This window comes from Magnolia sinica, chromosome 11 (genome assembly GCF_029962835.1).
Source record: "Magnolia sinica isolate HGM2019 chromosome 11, MsV1, whole genome shotgun sequence".
NCBI lineage: Eukaryota > Viridiplantae > Streptophyta > Magnoliopsida > Magnoliales > Magnoliaceae > Magnolia > Magnolia sinica.
The window spans coordinates 77,091,098-77,104,058 of record NC_080583.1 but is presented as its reverse complement, the minus strand read 5'-3'; the positions used below and the strand labels follow the sequence as shown (position 1 = coordinate 77,104,058).

Genomic DNA, 12,961 nt, shown 5'->3' with positions numbered 1-12,961 from the left:
CCCACAAATTGCTTATATATTTATTTTAAATCCCAACACGAAATTCATGCAATCTGTGGGAGTCATCCCACTAATGCATACTCCTAATCATTCTACACTATTTTCCTACAGAAATTTGAGGAAAAATTTTAAAATCCTGTTATTATTCATAGCAAAAGTGAGCCATTACGGGCTGGAAAAGACCTATTACAAGCCTGTTACGGCCATTACGGGCCCATTGCAAGCCTTTTTTTTCCTGTAACAGCCATTATGGCCCCAGATCGTGTAATGGTGCCGACTGTTACTAGTACATGATGGCTGTTACATAACTGTTTCTGGATATCATGGTCTTTGGACATAATTGCATTTATTTGAGTTTGCATCAGCTTTTTCTTACGGTATTAGTATAAGACAAGACTTAAAACAGAGAAAACTAGAATGCATGGTGGCATTGCAGACTCAAAGATGGGATCTGTGTAAAATATGATTTGTTTTGAACACATGACCAACATTACAAAATCAAATGCTACCAACTGTGCTACATGTGTTTAGTTTATTCCTATCATTCTATTTATTTAAACATGTCACAGGTCCAACAAAATAGACTGCCAGCTGAACCTGTTTATATCAAACCACCAACAAATGTTGCTTTAAGCACATTTTTGACTCCCAACTTCTTCTTCTTATTTTTCTTTTTCCTTATCCTATTTGCTCATGCGATTTTGAATTTCTATCACTTGTGAAACATCGTTTCATACTAGTTTGGAAATCTGATTTTTTGTTAGTGCTGCTTCTGTTTTCTTCTTCATTTGCAAATAAAACTGGATTCCTGGAATTAAATATGGTATTTCAGCTACATCTCCTCTATGGTAGACATGTTTGAATGCTTAGTGCTTCTCTGTTCATTTCATTATTGGTCTTTGCATGTGCATGCAACCACACATGTGTGCATGCACACTATGACCTTGCATTTTGTTCACAATCTAAATGCTCTGGTGGGAATTCCTATACATTGTAGTACCAACCCTTGCGATATCTTGCAGATAACCTTTTTTCCTTCTGTTTGTTTTATCCATTTCACGGGTGTTTCTCCTCTTTTTAAGCCCTTGTTGAATTTCTAAGATATGGTTTCCTGTCACTCTCCCATGCAGTCTTTCTATGCACAACTTAGTTTTTCATTTCTTTCAGGGACATTTCCAAGCGGGTCCTCCTATCAAGCTTTTCTTCCCCTGGCATTTCAATCTTTCAGGTCCTTCCAGTTGGCTTGTTCGGTTGGCAAATGAATTGTCCTATTTCAACAAGTTCTAAGGTAGAGGAGCATATCAAAGAGATCATAGCTGCAACAGAGAGTTGGTTTTCAAGGGTTGATGAGAACTATGACTATCTTCTGCCGAATGGGGAAGATATAGCTGTTTGGCTTCTTGTCTCCGCTGCTTCAAATTCTGAAGCACAATATGATTGTCCAGGAAATGACCTCAATGCTACTCCAGTTGGATGGTGGAGGCTAGCTCTGCTTGTTAAAAATACAGTGATCATGGGAAGCATATTGGATCCAAGGTGCTTTAGTTTTCCATATTTGTTTGCAATCAAAATCTGGATACTGTGATAATGCCTTTATTCAGGAAGCCAACACAACACCATGGTTAATTAAATAAAGCTAAAACACACCATGTAGCTGCTGACGTGGTTCTATAAAGTTTTTTTTTTTCCCTGGATCATACACACAGGAACTGAGCATTTTAGGTGGATGGATTAGTTGGTGTATGGTTCCATTGATAGCTTCTATTAGTAAAAGATCAGTTGCCTGAATATAGAAGCAGGTCCTGCTTTTTCAGGGAACTAAAATTAAGTACCCTTCTATCTGGTTCTCCTTTGACATTTAGAGACAGTTCAGGAGCTTGAAAAGTATTTGGGTGGAAAATACTTTCCAAGAAAATGACATTTTTTTCCCTGGTTGGGAGTTTTTACTTCTGGTGGAAAACATTTTCCAAGAACCCCTATGCTTTCTTAGAAAACAACTATCAAAGAAAATGTCATTTCCTCTCCTTCTATTTTTCCAAGCTCCCAAACAGGTTTTTCAGTGCACTGATTATATCTGCCTACTCGATTCATATTTTTTGTCTGATCAGAGAAATAAGCCATCTATACATGATTTTCCTTATCATCAGTAAGCAGTAAAGTACTGATAGGTGAGTCTGGCACTTCTCATGATTGTCACTTGTCCACTTACAAGGTTGGAAACTTACCATTAAATACAAAACTGAGGTTCTGGTTTGATGTGACCAATTAAATCATGTGGTGTCACATTTCTTATTGACTGACTGACCAACTTGTGCTTGCACGTTTTTTATTGTAAAAATGCGGGCATGCATTTTTACAATGATCAGGGTCTTTGATTTGATGTCCCATCACTTGGATGGGTCATAACCCATTCATCACGGTGATCAGACGATCCTAGCTACCTAATTGGTGTAGTTTTTGCCCATCAAATGTGTGCAATTGCTGATTTCTTACACTACTAATTATCATACTAAATGTTTTAAAACCTGGACTGGATCTAGACCAGTTTCAGTCAGCAGTCCAATCTCAAATGGTCCAACCGCTGGTCCAATTGGTCTGGTCCGTGATTTCTCTTTAATAAGTATATGAAATTGTACCTTTCGTACACCCTGATCCATATCTCAATTGGTAGACTGAGTGGAGATACCTCGTTTCAACACTTGAGGTCTTGGTATCGATCCCTAGTGGGGGTGGCTAACAGTGGAGTGTGTGTACTGACATGGGTGTATACTAACAAGCTAACCCAAAAAAAAAATAAAAAAATAAAAAATTGTACCTTTCGTACAACAAGAGCATCTGTAGTACAGTGGCAATTATCATGATTTCCTATAGGTCATTGGTTTATATATCTAAATTTTGATAAGAAAGAAGTTAACTAGTTGACCTGCATGGTTCAACACCTGATCTGGACACTTGGCTCGGCTGAACTGGGCAGTCTGAACAGTTTCTTCCTAAAACAGGCTTCTAAGCGATATAGTCTACTGTCCCACCTGATTGAGGTCCATTCCACTTGCTGTAATGCAATCTAGCAATTAGATGGCTAAGGAAGTTTGATCGCAGTGTTTAGATGCTACTATCCATCCAGTGATCCATGCGGCTGCTAACCAGATCAAAAGTTCCAATGGTCCAATCACACTACACATGCAGTTGAGATGGCGGGGACAAGCCATGTTGTTGTCTAGATCCAGCCATAGTAGAAAAAATTCTTTTGATTTGTTTTTTGTTTTTTCCCTCCATCAGCACACATCCACTTATGTAAGTTCCTATATGCTGTGCAGGGCTTCTGCTGCAGTTGCATCAGCTGGTCATGGGATTATTGGCACGTGCGACGGGCTGGTCTACATGTGGGAATTGTCTACGGGTAAAAAACTGGCTAATTTGAAGTCTTTGAATGGTAAGATTAATTCATTTGTTACCCTTCAAAACAAAAAGATTAATTCATTTGTTTTAAAAACTCCATGCCTTTTCATGTTGACCATATTATTTCTTAATGAGCATGAGTATTTCAGTGTTTGCACAACAAACCATTAGTAGGGCTAGATGACAATCTAGTTAACTTCCATACATGCATGTCAATAGGAATTGGGACTGTACAAAATTGTGGTCCATTGTGGATGGAGCTAGTTGCACAAACCTTCTACTAGGTGCCACTTCTGCTTCCAATCTCCTTGTGCTTCTGCTCCTGCTTCCTACCTGTTTATACTCACTCACATTTTGAATAAGACATTTCTTTGCTACCACACCCAAATCTGCTGTCTAGGGCTGCAACTTAGGTTTGGGTCAACCTGAACCTGACTAACCTAACCCAAGTATGGGTTGGGTTGGGTTGAATTGGGTTGTCAGGGTCCTAGGGTCAGGTTAGGGTTGGAAAACTACAATCCAATTTGAAATCAGGTGGGTTCAGATTGAGTAAATTCGGGTTGGGTTCGGTCAGGCTGGGAACAATCACATGTATCTGGGTAGGCTTGGGTCGCTTTAGGGTTAAGTATAGAGGAATTCGGGTTGAAATTTGGGTTGGGTCAAGTTGCGGAGTGGTTCCTATTGAGATTGGGTTTGGGTTGACCCTCAACCCCAACCCAACCGGCCCAAGTTGTACCCCTACTTCTGCCTCTTATCTTTATGTTTTGTGCAAATTTAGGATGGACTGTAGCTTGAAAGCCACACTGACCTGGACATTCAGGTGGTTAAAAGGAAAATGATCAGCTGTTCAAACTCAGTGGGCAGAGTCAGGTGGTTAAGAATGTCTGATTTTGGGCGATTATCTTTCCACAATGGGGCCACTATTTGGACATTTGGATCAGCATGCACACATGCCACATGTATGGTGATGAGTTGCCACAACCTAAATAGCTTCCAGCTGATGCATATTGTAGTCTGGCCTGTCAAAATCTTAAAAGTTCTGTAAGTTGCCAACATGCAGCCGATGGGTTTCCAAGATTGCTCAACAGAAGCTCTACTTCATTTTGAAGCTGGAAAACAAAATTGCTGTTTTTTGATATTACAGTTATTTCCAGAATTCTAACTAATTCAAGGGGTTCCAAGTAGCTGCTTTCAATTCATTATATTACTGATTAAACCTTGCCATCAAACAGTTGAGGCAGACTTTTGTGCATGAATATTTTGGTCAGTGGAAACTTTTCTGGGTTTTATATATTAGAAAAGATTCAAATGGATTCTGGAGAAATTTGACAATGCAATGCAAGTGGTCACGAAACCAGAAAATTCTGAAAATTTTGAGTTTCTTTAAATGGAACAATATAAATTCCTTTTGTTTTTTTGGCTTTTGTAATTACTGAAAAATTCTTGCATTGTTTGGGAAAAAAATTGTTTCCAGAAAAATTTACAAACCATTGGCATTGTTCTTCAAATGGAGAATTTTATGATTATGAATTCAGGACATGTTTGGTTGTCACCAATTCCATGAAAAACTATGGAAACGAAAAGCTTTTGTATTGATGTGACAGTTTGAGATGTTTGGCTAGTAAAGAAAAGGATGGATTCCACAGTGCAATAATTGCACTTTTCCATAGTTTTGATTCTCTGGCAGAAGAAACTATGTGACCACTGTTTTACCAATATGAGCTTTTCACTTGCTATCCAAACAAGTCCTCTGAAAATGAAATTCATATTTCGGTAGCACTAATGAAAATAATCATTACTTTTCTTTTCTCCTGAAATACATGTCCTTCAATGAACTCGAGTTGGAAGTGAGTTCTATAGAATGCTCATAGGGATGTTTATGGATACCTAATTGCATTTTTCGCTTCTTGGTATGTCAGGTGGAGTTTCATGCATTGCTACGGATGCAAATTCAGGTGCACTAGCTGTGGCTGGTAACGAATGCCAGTTACTGTTGTATATTCAATCTCCAAAGCATTTGCAATGTTGATGAGAGAGAAAGGGGAAGCTGACTAGTTTCAACCATCTTCTGTCTAAGGTGCGCTAGCAGCAAAAATGTGTAGACTTTCTAGTCTTTATTAAAAGACAGCGTGTCTCACATGTGTGTTACAAAGGTACAGAAACCAAATGCATCTCTGAATTGACCAATAAAGATAAAAAAAAATCTTTTTTCAGTTCTTTTCTTAGGCGTCATCTTGAATGTCATCAAGTTCCCATAAGGTTTAAAATCGGTGCATGGGTTATCATGCCGTTTACCACCTATACAGCACTATATCATCCCATATTGCCCTGTATTGGGCTGATTCAGGACCAATACTTGCGTATCCTTCATGGCCGATACCTTTATGTATCCGACAATACAAGCTGGTTTCAGCCTATACTTTAATTCTTCCCATTGATTAGAATTGGCCATTTTGCATGTTTCTTCTATCATAAGAAATTATAGATGCAACTTGGGTTTGGGTTCAACCCAAACCCAATGACACAACCTGAACTTAAGATCAGGTTGGGTTGGGCTCAGGGTGAAAATCATCAACCCTACCCTAAGTTGACTTGGGTTGAGGCCTTGTGCAACCGGGTCAACTCAAAATGATAATCAATGCTTGCATGGAAAATAGAGTTCGTGATTGGAATCATCCATGTTGTGGAGTCTGCGCCATGTAGGGTTCAACATTTATCTGTCAATCATGGAGAAAAAGGTTTATGATCGAACCGACCTGTTCCCCACATGATGAGTGGTCCAATGATCAGACTGTTCATATTGTGGACTCTTTTATGTTGTGTGGGCCTATCAAAATTGCACTGAATGGATGATGACCGTCACCATCATTAGATGAATTTCGAACATCAGAGAGAATTTTCAATGGCTCTCATTCAACTCTAAAAATCAAAGGTTAGAATCACCAGTAAATCATGGTTGTGAAAAAAATGGCTCATTGATGGCAGTAAAGGGAATATGGATGGATCAAATGATTGGACCATCTCAGCAGGTGGGCCCCAGGGGGTGATCCAGCTCGACCCAACCCAATACGAATTGTGTCAAAACAATCAAAAGGAGAAAACCGACCACCTTGATTTTATTTTTTCTCAGAAATTGACCATTGACCATTGCAAAGGGACATTTTGGTGATTTAAATGGCTCTGACGTGCAGGAATGCATTGGTTTTGGAGGGAAGAAGATAGGATTTAAAATGGTGGATGGTGTGGTTAAACAGATCACGAGGCATATATGATGATGGTCTAAGGTCCGTACGTGGATCTGATCATTGGTCTAGGCCAACCATGATCCAATCCGGCCGATTGCCATCCCTACTTGTCAGACGCCCATTATGAGAGGGGCGAATGCTTTTAACTCTCCCACCATCCAACGGTGAAATCTCCACCTAAAAGACAATGGTTTCCAGTTATTCCAGTCAACGGTGGTAACCTTCTAGATGGATTGTACACCTAGCTCATGATTAAACGATTCCATTTATGGTTCGCCCGTTGGATGGTTAGGATCTTTTAATCATGTGTTAGGTGTACAATCCATCTTGAAGGTTACCCCAGAAGTTGATTTGATGGATCACCACCGTCTAAATCTTTGAGATTGCAGGTGGCCCATCATGCTCCACAGGTTATGTTTGGGAGCTATTTGAAGAATGGTCTCTTCACAGCCTGCACGGTCGTATCAAGGGTCTGGATCACCGAGCTGTAGCACTGTTCATATGATATATTCCCAAACCAAGGATCAATAAATTCCTGTTAATCGATGCCCTAGATCCAAAAAGGTGGCCCACCATGTTGCCCAAAAATCATGCATTCTTGCCATTCATTGTTTTTCTGGTCCAGTTGACTCTAAATTCAGATTAATCTACGGCCCAGCCCAGTTGAGTAGTGAAACGTCTGATTCAGGATATAGTGGCAGAGGGGTTGGATCTGGCTCACCTTGTGATGCATCAAGCAACCCCCTTTGCAGTAATATGTAGGCCCATAATATCCAGACCAAGATCTGAATGAGGGCTGCTTAAAAAGCCAAAACACTGGAAAAGACGAGCAGAAAGAAACTAGCAATACCCCAAACCACATCAGTTACCCCACCACAAACCACATAGTAAAGATCACCAAAAAGACCATTTTGGCAGAAAACAAATTAGAATGGTTTTCTATTATCTACCCAAACGCGCCAAATTCAAATCAGATACTTAAAAAAAAAAAAAAAAAAAGGCCCGAAAGACCAAGAAGATCAGACAGAGAAAGAAACAAGCAGTGCCCCACACCACATCAATTACCCCAGCACGAACCAATATCAGAACGATCACCCAAAAAAACAAAAATTGATCCGGTTGGAATAATAATAATAAGCTGGTTTTTGAATGTACACCCAAAAATAGACTGATATAGTTCAAATTCAATACTAGCTCATAAAACCAAAGATCAAAAACATCAGGCAAGAGTCCTATAATGATCATTTTGGTTGAAAATAAATTAGAATGGTTTTCTGATGGCCACCCAAACACACCCTCAGAAATCAAATCCAACACTACATCAATTACCACAACAGGAGTACTATAATGATCCCCCAAAAGACCACTTATTACTAGTACAAAATGAAGGAAAAAAGAAGAGCTACAAATAAGATTACATCCCACCCATCTGCAAAAATACCTCAAATTTCTATCCCAGAAATCGCAGAAAATACAGCTAAAAAATAACCAGTCCCAAACTAACAAAAAGATTTAAATTAAAAGGGGTAGAATAGTTCATCAAAGTTCTCTATTTTGTCTTGGCAGGAGGGGGCCCATTTGGTAGCTCACCGGCTGCCTTTCCAGATGGGTTGAGCTCGTCCCAAGCTTCGATCCATGTAAGCATGGCATCAGCAAGCTTGACGAAGTACGGGTCCACCTTCCCAAGTTTGGCTTTCACCTGTTTGGATAGCTCGATGTAACATTTCTGAACAGTGGTGCATTCCTTCGGGAGGGCCACTTGCTGGAAGAACGGGATGAGCTCTTCCTGCCAGTAGATCCCATTGTATTCCTTCTTGAGGTTAACAAACGGGTTGCTCGCTTTGCTGTGCCAGATGTACGGAAGGCCTGTCTTGATCCCCCAACCCAAGTGGTCACAGATCAGCTGCAAAACCATTGAATGGATGGATGTCAGCAATGCTGTGTGTTTTAAGGATAAGGAACCGGCTGTTTACAAGTAATCACAAGTTACCTAAATTGCCAATCACCCTACATTTTAACATTCTGAATCAGGTGGTCTGAGATCCTGATCGCTGGTTTTACCGAGACCCAAAATCATGGTTCTATCTCCTAATGTCAATTAGGTTGTCGGGTAGATAAACACCTTGATTTACTTAATATTCATATGCACGATGTCCACATAATAATACCATACGCCATATGTGCTCATTCCCTTCAAGGGATCATATTCACAGAAACCCATTTAAGCATGGTACTGATAACCCACACAGTCACCAGTGCCAACCAGAACATGTGGGACAACTGCACCTTACATTCTTTTAATATGAAGGTGTCCCCCATCCCCCACTTATAAGCAGACTAGCCCAGATGCGGCATATGGATCTGCTTTAAGTGCAGCTCAGATTTCCCACAAAATTGGCAGATCTGACCATCTAAAGATGCTTCTTGGACTACGACTAAACGCTATGAAGCACATATCAAAGAAAAACTGAAGAAAGTTCCCAATCATGTTCTGTTGCAAAAGGAAAATTAAAAACATGGAAACTAAAAGATCGTCAAGATACTAAACTTGGAAAAAGGCAGACCGATACTGTGAAAAAGATCCAAGATTGGTTTTAACCATTCCATGCTTCAAAATAAAATGGTAATTCGATAGAATCATCATCATCTAAGCCTTATTACAATTAATTGGGGTCAGCTAGTAATTTGAATAGAACAATTTATAAACAGAATTTAGATAAATCGGTGATTCAAATGAAACAGTGAGAGATCTAGGTGAGGAGATATGACAAACCTTTGTGCACCAGCCTGCCCACATATCATCGTAGCGTCCAATTGGTTGACCATCACCCATCAGTCCAAAGTACATTGCAGGGCCAATCAGCTCACGGTTGAATGCCAAATTCATCCCGCACATTGGGAACAAAGTCCCCTTGGGGATCGTTAGAACCGCATCAACAAACCTAATACAGATAAGATGACATTCAAAACAAAGTAAATGAGTTGAATAAGTTAGTTTTTTAGAAGTCACCCACGACAGTGTTCCAATGCAAAACGATCCGATACCTGGTATTTCTCTCGAGAGGCTTGACTAGCTGTGTTGGGGCATCATAGTCGGGGATGTTGAGCCAGAGGCCATGAGAAACAGCTGTAGGAACACCTTCCCGGAGACTGAAAGGGTACCCACGAACAAAGTCCGCGCCATCACGGTATGGATCGTACAAAGTGTTGAAGAAAAAGGGGGTGGAAGGGCAGAGAAGGTTCTTTATGTGCTGCTCAAGAGCATTGATCTCTTTTCCAGATGGATCTTTAGCAACCTATTCACAATAAATAAATAAATAAAGCTCTACTTTAGACACGGAAAAACTCAACCACAAATGCGACCTCGGGATTACAATTGTAGATTAATTGTGAGAGGCAAAGTGCGTTTCAACATTGAGGTCATGGGTTCGAACGCCCATGTTACCTTCCAAAAAAAAGTGAGAGGGCCGTTATCAACCCCAAAAACTCGTAAAAGAGGAACAGAAGATTCTGCTATTCTTTAATTAATAAAGATCATGTTACTACTTGCTAGGCCCAACCAACCACGCCAGAAATGGCCAACAAGATTAACAGAACGCACATGCATTGCACTGAAAAGAGAAATATATTTTGGGACGACTTTATTTTATTTTATTATTATTTTCTCAAAAAAAAAAAAAAAAGGATAAATAGGTATGCAAGAAGATTTTTAAATTGCACCTATGTCAAGTGCAGTTGGCAACCATGACTCAAAATCAGAAACCCAAGTGGCCATAACAGATCCAGCAACCAAATGTCATAATTCAAATTTGGAAATTTCAAATGTAAGATTCTGGATTGAATGGGAACCTGCCGACGAAATGGGTAGATCACTGTAAAATCAGGTCAGTTGAAGAAACAACTGTTGTGTTAAAAAACAAAAATAAAATGACTACATCACTTGAAATGCGAAACCACAACTACTACTTACAAATCAAATGTTCTAACACTAGTTTAACAGCATATTGGTTGCTAATTCCTACTGTTCTGATTGTTTTGGATTAAGTAGATATCTGGGCCAAAATGGCCTGGATGGGTCTGACTGGTTGGATCAAACCACCCACAAAAACACATTACAGTCCGGCCTGGTTTTAGAACATCGTTACAATTGGATCAATATATATTGGCCCACAAGAATTACAAATGGAAAATATCAGAGGTCAAAATGCCGATCGATCATTTTAAGTTGCTAAAAATCAATGAGAATACGCTGGAAAAAAAGAAAATTGCAAGATCTAATCTGAGATCAAACTCAAAAGGCTGTGTCTGGATCTCTCAACTGGAAACCAATGTTTGTATGTAAAATTCTAAATCTACAAACCTGCAACCTCACACAAATTCAGATCAGAGACAACCAATCCCTTCAAAAATTCTCAAATCGAAAACAGAAAATCATAGATCTAAGTTAGAAACTGCCATATTGCCGAACAACAGAACTGTAAGATCGCATAGTGGATCAAAAATCAAATGTGCTACAATTCCAAAACACACACGTGTGTGACACACACACAACCATTAGCCTACCAAAAAAAAAAAAAAAAAAACAGAAGATCCATTCACAAAACACCCTGAAATCCACACAAATCCAAAGATCCATAAAAGAAAAACGATCAACAAATTAAAAAAAAATAATAAAAAAAAATCCGATCTTTCTTAAAATCCAGGAAAACCCAGGTCAAAAAACACCCAAAAATAAAATTCCAAAACCCCATCACAGTCCTTAAAAAATCAACAAATTTCTAAAGCAAAAAAGATTAAATAAAAAACCCAAAATACCCATATCCAAAAACACCCAAAAAATACATTAAAAATCCCCAAATCTCATCTTCCTTCTAAAAATCAACAAATTAAATATAAAAAACCATCAAACAAAAAACCCACAAAGAATCCATACTTTCACCCAAACCCCCAAAAATCCCAGATCCAAAAACATCCGAAAAAAAAAAACGACTTCCATCCTTCTACTTAAGAATCAGAAAATTCAAGAGAAACCCATAAAAAAAAAAAAACATTCCAAATATCCAATCTTCCACCCAATCCCGAAAAACCCAGATCCAAAAACACCCCAAAAAGATAAAATAAAAAAGACTTACGAAGCAATCATCATCGATTGTGTAGATGTACTTCTTCTTGGAGACCATATAACCAAAGCAACGGCAAGCCGAGTCCTTGAAAGAGATACACGACGCCTTGGGTCCCAGTATACGGTTGATATCGTTCCTGTTGTAGAGCTCGTAATCGAATCCTTCAGGGACCTTGATCGTCTTTGTTGGGTCACCATCTTGGACGATGATCAGATGGTATGGCTGGAAGAAGGGCCTCCACATCTCCAAGAATTCCAGGTTTCTGATGGTTGGGATGACGATGTCCAGCTCATCTTTCAGGAGTGGGGTCGAAGGAACGGCTGCCATTGATTCCCTTCGTTGCCTGAGAGAGAGTGGGGGTTTCTGTGAGAAATGGAGGGGGAGGGGTTTTTATAAGAGAGAGGGATTGTTGGGTCCTGATGCATTAGGACTGTGGTGGAGGATGCTGTTTTTCCTCCTGTGGCACTTTGTTTTTTTTAGGTGGGGCCATTTGGTAAAATCCAGCCGGTGATCTGAAGGGAGTGGCAGATGGTGCCGTTTATTTCTTCTTTTGGTTAGGGCGTGGATCTCTGACTGTGGGGTCCACTCTAATTTATGTGACTTATATCAATGCTGTCCATCCGTTTTTACAGCTCATTTTAGGGAAAGGTTTATATAAAATGATGCATATTTAAATCCCCACCCGGATTTGTCAGGCGTGCCAAACAGACTGGGTTCCTGATCGCAGGATATAGCAATCCCATGAATTTTAAGACAATCCACTACCTTCATCATCATCATAACCTTTAAATCCCATCCAATCCACCTTAAAGGCCTGTTCGGCTGGTCAGATTGGATGGGATTGAATGGTATTAGAGGGGATTGCCTGGATTTCAAGGTAATGGTAGCTGGGTGGGTGGATTGGTGCAAGATCTATGGGATTGCTATCTCCCAACTTTGCAATATCCGGTCCATTTGGTATGCCCAGCCAATCTCTGGATTAAACCTTCCAATCCATAAAACCAAACACGTCCCAAGCAATTTTGAATGGATTAGGATGAATTGGATGGGATTTAAAGGTACTGATGATTATGTCCATGGATTGTTTTAAGATCCATGGGATTGTCATATCTCCAGTGTTTGTTTGGCACGCTTGGCCAATCTCAGGATCTATCTTCTAATCCCTTCCAATCCCATCCAATCTGCCTTGCCAAA

At 39.7% G+C, this 12,961-nt stretch overlaps 2 protein-coding genes across 8 annotated transcripts in view; one reads left to right on the top strand and one right to left on the bottom strand.

Moving 5' to 3' along the window:
- Positions 1 to 5,642, top strand: part of LOC131219413 (uncharacterized) — a 41,253-nt gene extending 35,611 nt beyond the window's left edge. For 2 of the 7 annotated variants that reach the window (XM_058214533.1, XM_058214534.1), the window contains 3 exons: positions 1,168 to 1,536; positions 3,318 to 3,433; positions 5,319 to 5,639. In XM_058214533.1, the coding sequence (XP_058070516.1) occupies positions 1,168 to 1,536; positions 3,318 to 3,433; positions 5,319 to 5,428 (595 nt within the window). In that variant the 3' untranslated portion in view covers positions 5,429 to 5,639. Of the gene's footprint in view, positions 1 to 1,167; positions 1,537 to 3,317; positions 3,434 to 5,318 lie in introns of those variants that run through there. The other 5 variants (XM_058214537.1, XM_058214536.1, XM_058214535.1 and 2 more) reach the window with 4 other exon arrangements.
- A 2,302-nt stretch (positions 5,643 to 7,944) lies between these two features.
- On the bottom strand, positions 7,945 to 12,142 carry LOC131219414 (UDP-arabinopyranose mutase 1-like). The gene is made up of 4 exons (XM_058214538.1): positions 11,777 to 12,142; positions 9,690 to 9,940; positions 9,418 to 9,586; positions 7,945 to 8,547 (listed from the first exon to the last, which is right to left on the bottom strand). Exons 1-4 carry the CDS (start codon positions 12,092 to 12,094, stop codon positions 8,194 to 8,196), a joined length of 1,092 nt encoding a protein of 363 aa, XP_058070521.1. The 5' UTR covers positions 12,095 to 12,142; the 3' UTR covers positions 7,945 to 8,193.
- Positions 12,143 to 12,961: the final 819 nt, after the last annotated feature.

Coding starts and splice junctions, on each gene's coding strand:
- LOC131219414 (XM_058214538.1), bottom strand. CDS start 12,094: ATGGCAGCCGTTCCTTCGACCCCACTCCTGAAAGATGAGCTGGACATC. Junction 9,587..9,689: donor CCTCTCGAGAGAAATACCAG/GTATCGGATCGT, acceptor TATCTGTATTAG/GTTTGTTGATGCGGTTCTAA. Junction 8,548..9,417: donor GGGCAGGCTGGTGCACAAAG/GTTTGTCATATC, acceptor ATGGTTTTGCAG/CTGATCTGTGACCACTTGGG.